Raw genomic sequence first — 9,576 nt, 5'->3', positions numbered from 1 at the left:
CAATAATTTCATATTGTCGCAATAATCATAAAATTTTCGATAGATCAATATCCCGTTCGAAGAGATGGCCGACTAATTGATACAAAAAGGTTTGTGTATGCACGCTAGATTAACGTTCATCAGTCATAACTGTACAGAGTGACGCTTGCAAACCAGTTCTGCATAATGTCGCAAACTGATTTTTAGTTGCTGAAATCGGTGTTCTGTAAGTTCTGAAGTCCGCAGATTGAAAGGAATACCACCTGCCATGTATTGCCAGCTAGAGAAGCTCTCGTAAGTTCGACAATTTAATATTTCTTTTTTTCAAATCTATTATCGAGTAAGTACTAAATTAATAAGCTTGGCTATATAATATACTAATCTAATTAATTAACTTCCGTACAAGAGAGAAGAAAATATGATTAGCGCGAGGAGATATGGAAGAAAAAAGAAAGAAGGAAAGAGTACATATTTATATGATTTGGCTTTTGTATATATTTGTATGTAATAACATATGTTTATAATAATTTACTTACTCGGCAATGAATTTCTATTATATCTAATTTAAGACGAATTTACTGAATTGCAGACTTTTTGTATTTAATTTGGTACTGACGTCGCATCTTGTGTTAACAAAAACAGCAAACTCGGACATTGCAGAAATTTTGCATCGGCCTATTAGAAGTCTAACATTTCCAAAAAACAGTAACATGGGTGTGAGTATATATAAAAATATTATTAAAAACATTTGGAATAAATTATGTTCATTACGATATAATTACGCATAATTGTTGTTACTTAATGTATTTTGACATATTTTAATTATCATTTCAAATATGGTTTCTTTCTTTCTTAAGACATCTTTTATTATTATAAGTTACCTGCGTCAGAATCATGACTTTGAGAGAGAGAGAGAGAGAGAGAGAGAGAGAGAGAGAACTTGTTCTCCTAAAACTTTCCTAATTTCAAGAATAGTCCAATGTAGAAATTAAATTGTGCGGCGATTATGCGATTAACGTTTCCCGCAGATCTTCGCCGCTCTCTCGGTGCCACTCGAGGATCCTCTGAATTCGATCTCACTATCCTACTTCTTCGAGGCTAACTACGTTTTACCGCCAAACATAACATCTCTCGAACCCTGGACGGGACTAAAAAGAAGGAAGAGGAATATCGAGAGAACCACAATCTATCGAGTTCTGGAAAGTAAATTTGAAAGGCAAGTTCGCAAACAAATAATTGCGCGTTACGAGCACGTGAATCTTCCTTTCGTTGTAGATAATCCTATTACATTACCTAACGGTATTCATGTTCCATCTAATCTAAAATTCTAGAGTAGTCGATCTATGATAACAGCGTAAGATATTCATATGCTTTCTCAAACTGAAAGTATCCAATCCAACTGTTTGCTAAATAATCTATTAATACTGTTATTATATAATATCAAAATTTAAAACACTGACGCAATTGTGAACTACAAAAAAGAACAAATTTCCTTTGCACATTCTTGATCATCGTAAAACTTTATCACTATTATCACTTCTATAATATTTCCTCATTTCAGTCTCTAATCGCGTTTGACACTTCCTCTCTTAATGTTTGACGTTTGATACTAATGGATCACGACAAAATAGATAAAAGTTATCATAATACTAATAATTGGCATGCATGATGAAAATAAAATCGATTAACTATCGCACTCGAATCGGCATTGATCTCAAGAACGAGAGAAGTTACGCTCAGACGCTGTGGCGGCGAATACAAGGGAAATCAACGGAGAGATTCGAGGTGAATGCACTCCAAGTTACATTTTACGAGCATTTAGGACGTCTGGGAATTGCGTTACATTGCCCAACGCGAATATACATAGATATCTACTAATTACGTATGCGCATGAACCTTCAATCCGGCATTTAGAGAATTGTACGGCGCAAAGTAAACAGTTGTTGGCCGTGCGATCTTTTTTCTCATTCTCCTTCAACCTCCTTCGAGAGAATTTCACGTCTCTCCGTGAGTTCTTCTTGATTTTTCTCCTTTTGCCATAGCTCCGGGTATTCCGGAAGGGAGTGTCTGCTAAGAGCAATCTGTGAATCCTCGGAGTTCCCGCTCCAACATAACGGGTTGATTGGTGACATCATGCACGTGATCTTTACGTAAGTCCTGCCGTTGACATTAACGATAACGACCGAAACTTTATAGTAAATTCATGACATAATTATTTAGTTAAAGCAATACACACACGTCGAAAGAAATTTTTTCTTAAAATTTACCTTGAAAATATGTTAGTTGTGGAACAACATTGTATTTTGAAAAATTTTATGTAAATCTCTCTCTTATTAACTACAATATCATAAAACTACAATAAAATGATTCATTTTACTAAAGTACATGGTAAAAATCTTTAAAATATAGTATTATACCATAACACTACTATATTTTCAGAGTAAATTTTACGAGAAAATTCTTTTCGTAAAATTACTCCTTTTCGTGTAACTATGTTTTTAATTCCAAATTATTTCTCTTTTAAAGAGATATTTAGTGGCGCCAGAGTAAAGCAAGTTATTTTTTGTGTTACCAAAAGTATGCGGAGAGAAGTTTTGATGAACTTTTACGTGTTCGGGAGAATTAAAAATGTTGTAAATTCTCGGCTATTCTTTAATTCTTAAACGTTTACGATAGGTATAGCATATCCGGTGTTCTTCTTCTAAAACTTTTCCAATGCTTTTTCCATTACTTATAACTTTTTTATTAATAAAGAAAGAGAGAGAGATACTTTTTTTACTTGGTACCATTACACAGTTAAATATCAAAGAAACAATGGTAACTCTATTCCTTAAATTAAATAACATTTTGTTATTTTTAACTTCCGTGTATCAAAATGTGAATTAATCCATTTCTATAGTTAGTTTCAAAGTAAACATCGTTCATATTAACGTATGCATTTAGTAAATATAATAAACTAAACTTAAGTCAAATTTAATAAATTTCCTTGAGTTAAATTGTTTAATTCCATTGTTTTAGTTAAATTAATGATATTGGAGCAATGAACGACTTATAGAAAATGATTCAAATAACTCAAACTGATTGTGAGTATAATTTGATATTATAAATTTAACAGTGTATGTTCCTTAACATTTGGCGTTCCGATTGAAAAAAATATATTTTATAATATAATATAAGTAAAATATACCACAGTAGTCAAAGCTGGGCATTTATATTTGAAATACTTATATTTAAAACACACAGTATTTACAATACAGGTGTATCTTGTATTTCAGCAAAGTACATGAAAATATTACGTAATTTAATTGTATTTAAAATTGAAAGATTGAATGTTTTTGTATTTTGTACTTCAAATAATAAGATTGATTGTCAATCTTATTGTTAGTATTCGAATACAAAAGTATTAGTATTAGAATACAAAATACAATTATCTTATAAATACTGTTTGTTTGAAGTAAAAGTATTTCAAATACACATGTCCAGTCTTAGTAGTGGTTTTTTGTAGCATGACGTTTAAAATTAAGATTATTGTAGCTACTAAGCTTTGAAAAAGCTGGATGATAAAAAAAATAGCAAGAGAATCTTTTAATAACGAGTCTCAATATCTTCATTATTCAGGAAAAAACTCGTATAAAACGATTTGTACATAACGTCATTTTCAGAGATAAAACCCGGGTTATAAACTCACGGTTGAATTTCTTCCACCGCGCGTTATATACGGCATTGTTCGGTCAACCAACGCGTAAAACGGGCCAAAGAATGCACAGACGCGAGTTTCCTTTCTTTCTGCAAAAAGAAACAAGGAAAAGAAAGGAGGAATCGGGGCGTCGCTCGCGGGCTTCTTTTTTTCTTCCGGAAACGCGGCGTTCCAAGGCGTTGCAAATTGGAGTAGATACGCGCCATGGAAAAGCAAATTTGGCTTCCTCGCAGCAACCTCCGCCCACCCTATATAGAGACGCGCATCCGCTCGGCTCGGCTTCGACCCTTCTCTCGCGGGCGAACAAGCTCTCCAACCAGGAACGTATGAATAAAGGACACAGACCCGTAGGCAAAAATGACATTGTCGCCGTCGCGTCGTCGTCGACGTCGCACGCCACAACGAACGAACGAAAAGTCACCTACGTGCGACACACAATTGCATGATACGTTGATGAATCGCATACTGCATCTGCGTACGAAACGTGGGTACGCCGCGAGCTCTTCCTTATACAATACTTTCGCGTTTTATATGCTTTTGCTCTGTTATGCAGATAAGCACATGTCTCGTTGCGGACGAACGCATGTAAATGAGCTGAAACTCGCCAAAGGATTATTATACTTAACAGAGTCCACGGTTGAGACTCTTCGAACTCTCGGACATTAGTCCTCTCGTCTAGCCATTAAAGTGAGTTCAGCTAACGACCCTTTTCGGATCTGGAGCGGAAGATGCAGCGTGCAAGGCACACAAACGACGGGAACGGTACGCTGGTCTCTTTAAGATTTTTGTATCTTGACAAGAGATACGCAACCCTCGCATCGTCGCGTTGCAGCGATGATAACCACAATGTGCGGTTCCCCGCTCATCCGCGCAAGAGCAGCAGAGAGAAAAAGAAAAAGAACACAAAGAGTGCTCGTTTCACGTCTTCGTTCTTAGCGCCAGGTTGTTTGGGTAACGTTGATGCATTATTACACCCGGCTCGGATGCGTCCTCATCTCTTTTTGACTCCCAGAAAAAACGCGAAATTACAAGGGAATTCAGTGTTTCTTTTCGTGAGGACTGCCGCTTCGGGAAAGATTTTTCCTAGCGAACCGCCGATCGCTACAAGTCACGGAAAACCAGAGAAAATAGAGACCCAAGTGGGAATTGAATACCGGCGAGATACTCGCCCAGTAACAACTTTTAGTATTCAGTACCGGCGTGATATCGGATGCCAGTATTGGTATTGTAATGATATAATACTGGGATGATAGCAACGGGCCAAGACTCGAAATACAGTACTTTTATGGTACGGGATTACGGTGTCGTAATGTTTCTAAACGTCGGTACCATTATAGAACGGTATTACAATACGGGATTACAGTACCACAATAATACCGAAAATCAGTACACATATTGTACCTAATGCAGTAAAAATATTATACCAAAAAGGGTTACCGAATCATAATGCTGCAACAGTACTAACAATGAGAAGTCAGCATCCCTAAATGTGAATAATGGTAAAATCATTATTGCATTCGTTTGTCCACTGATTGTCCACGTTTGTCCACCCATTAATTTCATTGTCCACCCTATTATTATTATATTTTTCATAATATTGAAAAATAATCACTTGGGGGTACTACAATTTTTTTTTGTGTATAACTTTTTTTTGGAGAGTGGACAAATGAGAATAACGGGTGGACAAACGTGGACAAACAGTGGACAAACGAATGCAATAATGATTTTACCAAAATTCGCATTTAGAGGTGCCGACTTCTCGGAGCTGCTCTGATAAGTCGGCACCACTAAATGCGAATTTTGGTAAAATCATTATTTCATTCGTTTGTCCACTGTTTGTCCACGATTGTCAATCCTATCATTATTATATTTTTCATCATAATGAAAAATAATCACTTGGAGGTTAAATTTTTTTTTTGTGTAACTTTTCTTTGGAGGGTCGACAAATAAAAATAACGGGTGGACAAACGAATGCAATAATGATTTTACCAAAATTCGCATTTAGAGGTGCCGACTTCTCGGAGCTGCTCTGATAAGTCGGCACCACTAAATGCGAATTTTGGTAAAATCATTATTGCATTCGTTTGTCCATCCGTTATTTTCATTTGTCGACCCTCCAATGAAAAGTTACACAAAAAAAAAATTTAACCCCCAAGTGATTATTTTTCATTATGATGAAAAATATAATAATGATAGGATTGACAATCGTGGACAAACAGTGGACAAACGAATGCAATAATGATTTTATCAAAATTCGCATTTAGGGTTGCTGACTTCTCACTATAAGTACCAGTACTGATTCTGTATTAATAATATTATAACACACACAGTACTAGTATTGTATAAAAAATCCGTACTACTTCTCTTATATTAAAATAAATTTATCACAGGAAATATAAATCGATCGTAACAGATACGTTTTTCACAGTCAAGTGCATGAGATGTTTTAGGTTAACTGTAAAAATAATTGAAAATAAATCATGATTAAAAATAAAATTATTCAATATAATTTAATATAATTATTAATAATAATATATTACAGTAATGAGCATCTTAATTATTTTATATTATTTTTAAAAATTTACCTGATTATCGAAACGAGAAATTTATTGACTTTTATACATGTAATTCAGAGATTATAGTTCGTTTAAAAAATTTTGATTACTAGGAGACAAAGGACGAGTTTAATTCACCAATTTCTATACAAATATGGCACAGATAATCCGCTGGCAATTTACCGTTTCAATGCTGACACCCGATACGTTACTTTTGACAATTTCAATATAGATGCGGTACTGAAAATCTACCTGCTTTGTACTGTTTCGATACAGTTGCTTGACATGTTCCTTTTGCCAATTTCTATACAAATATGGCACAGATAATTCACTGGCAATTTACCGTTTCAATGCTGACACCCGATACGTTACTTTTGACAATTTCAATATAGATGCGGTCCTGAAAATCTACCGGCAATGTACTGGTTCGGTAAAGTGGCTTGACATGTTCCTTTTGCCAATTTCTATCCAAATATGGCACAGATAATCCGTTGGCAATGTACCGTTTCAATGCTGATACCCGATGAGTTACTTTTGACAATTTCAATATAGATGCGGTACTGAAAATCTACCAGCAATGTACTGGTTCGGTATTGTCGCTTGACATACTTCTTCTGTCAATTTCAGTACGAATATGATATCGATGATATATTGGCAATATACTGTTCCTGTACTGAAATGTAAAGACATTTCTTTATTAATTTCTGTACAGATTTCATACCTAAAATCTACTAATAATATACTAGCTCGGTATTATTATTCAATACCGATTCACACGCTGAAAGAGTACCATAATGTTGTTTATTTAGTACTGGCCCAATATAGAACTAGTACTGAAAAACGAAATCCGTTTTTCAGTACATAATCGGTACGTTGCCAGGAGTCAATGCTGGTTTATGGTATTCTGTTCCCACTTGGGGATATGACGGAATAAACAACAGCGAGAGAAATAGTCATCTATAATATCTCATCTCATACAATAACGATGAATACTTCCTGTTGTTCGTTTAGTATTAAAATTTCTCTGTTGCAGTTTGGATGGAAGATTTGGCAAAATGTTTACGCACCGCGCTTTTTCATTACTTTCTTTGGTAAGAAATGCCGAATAACTTTATTCGGTCTGTACGATAACGAAGCCGCGAAGTTATGCGCAGCATTCTCAAATTTCAATAAAACCAGTAATAAACTTTTCGAAACGCCTGGCACTTCAGCGGCCGGAGATCGGAAAGTACGAAACAATACCACCCATCGAATATTTCAGGACTCATCCTGAGATCCAACTTCGCTCCCGCGAGCTTGGAAAAAAAACTCGCAAAACATTATCATGAAGGGAAATATTTTTCATTCGGTTCGTTTTCCAGCACGCAGGATATTCAAGATTTATCGTCTCTCATCAAGAAGGGGGACTTGCATAAAAGGAAGAGTGGGTGGGAGGAGGAAAAAAGGACGAGAGGGGTCGAAATAAAACTCCAATAAACCGATCGTATCGTTGTAACAAAAGACGATATAAAAATTGGGCCGGCGGAATCGGTTTTTCTCGAAATGACGATTGCCATGCAAGATGCCGGAGTTATTTTTACCGTCGGGGCTTACAGTGCCTCCCAAACGAAAAATGCCAAGAGAGGACGGATGAATAAAAGTCGTTCGATTACGAAAGAAACCCGTACGGTTTTCCTTCGGGTCATTAATCGCGGATGTACGAGAATGTGTTATCGGACATGCACATTCGTGGTGCAAGTTTTCGGCCAAATTCCCGAACGCTGGAAAAGATTATAAAGATAGCGACGTGATTTTCGGTAGAATCAAGATAAAAGCATTTTAGAGAAATCCTCAGACACGAGAGTCTCTAAAATCTTCATGAGTGTTTAATTGCTAGAACGACATTACGAAAAGGTAATATAAGTGTTCATTACTTTCTCTTATCTTCTTTAAAAATCTTTGTATCTTCTTTAAAAACGGAAAAGAAGTCCTTGTTATGAAATTTTATATTTAAGTAAAAGATTTTACCTTATGAATGAGTATACGAAAAGTATAGAAGAGACTTTTGTAAAAAAAAGGACTTATTTATAAAAAATAAACCTTAATTATAATAATTTATTATATTAATACATTAATAATAAATACAACAGATAGTGTATGTTTGTTAAGATTATTATAAATAAAAAATATAATAATCCAAATATCTTTCTATCTCTCTGTCTATCTATCTATCTCTTTGAAATATTTCTAATATAAAGAATTATATATTATTTTGCACAAAAAATATCTGTATATATTTATTTTAATTTGGATAATATGTTAATACAATATTTTATAGGAAAACCAATTGGCACTAATCACAGCGCGTGGTCTTTACACTGCATTGATTGTATTAGGTTTCGCATGGTTGGTGAAATTGATTCTCATTCTTCTCAAAGAGCAATTTTTAAATCTTCTCGATTAGTAAATAATAAAATCTAATTATTATTTGATTGGCGTATCAACAACAACGCGGCACTCTCATTCGCCTCCAAATATAGGATTTCTTGTGGACTAATTATTATACTTTCTTAAGACATTTTGAAACATCCTCTTAAAATAATTAAAGAATAAAATATACTATTTCTCATTTTCTGATATTTTTTTATTAATAAATTGCTAATTAACGTTCACTCTTTCTAAAAAACTCACTGTAAGTACTGAAAGACAATAAATTGCTGCGATTTAATTATACTAGAGAATTCTCTGCTTTCAGTCCGAGTACTTCGAGACACGAGGGACTGCCGCGTGATGTTATCGAAGCCGAGCTGGTCGGCCGCAATGGAAGCTGCTTCAAGTACCAACCGCAGTGTCCATTGGGACTCTTCGACTTGATTGGAGTCCTCGCGTGATTCCTGAAAAATCGTCGCAAGTTTACCGTGCCATTTTCGCAAAGTAAATAGCCTAATTGCACCGGCATTAGAAACAGTCCTGGCGCTGTAAGAAACTTCAATGATTCACAGAGAGACCACACCGACCACACGTTGAACGGAAACAGACTGATCAAAAATTTTGGTAATATCGAAACGACGAAAAAGCCAAAATTTGACAAGAAAAATATAAAAACGGTATAGGTTTCGTTCATAATTATAACGATCTTCATTAATCTGTTCTCTCTGGATACTTTTTGCTTGGAATGCTGTAATAAAACGTTTCTAGATGTAGGTGTTTCATGCATATGCATTACATTGTAAATAGCGTGTAAAAATGTATTATGTTAAAACATAATTTCTTAAATAAAATACTGCTTATACATATAATAACTTTTTTTTTTAATTGCAATTCTCAGCTAATTTTCAAATTTAAATATATATGATATTGCTGTTA

At 34.8% G+C, this 9,576-nt stretch overlaps 1 protein-coding gene across 1 annotated transcript; it reads left to right on the top strand.

Moving 5' to 3' along the window:
* The first annotated feature begins 247 nt into the window (after window positions 1-247).
* On the top strand, window positions 248-9,101 carry LOC108776213 (uncharacterized). The gene is made up of 5 exons (XM_018542754.1): window positions 248-273; window positions 569-695; window positions 1,008-1,195; window positions 2,022-2,129; window positions 8,966-9,101. Exons 1-5 carry the CDS (start codon window positions 248-250, stop codon window positions 9,099-9,101), a joined length of 585 nt encoding a protein of 194 aa, XP_018398256.1.
* Window positions 9,102-9,576: the final 475 nt, after the last annotated feature.

Source organism: Cyphomyrmex costatus, unplaced genomic scaffold, assembly GCF_001594065.2.
Source record: "Cyphomyrmex costatus isolate MS0001 unplaced genomic scaffold, Ccosl1.0 scaffold111, whole genome shotgun sequence".
Taxonomy (NCBI): Eukaryota; Metazoa; Arthropoda; class Insecta; order Hymenoptera; family Formicidae; genus Cyphomyrmex; species Cyphomyrmex costatus.
The sequence above is the reverse complement of the archived record's forward strand: the minus strand, read 5'-3'. Positions and strand labels throughout refer to the sequence as shown.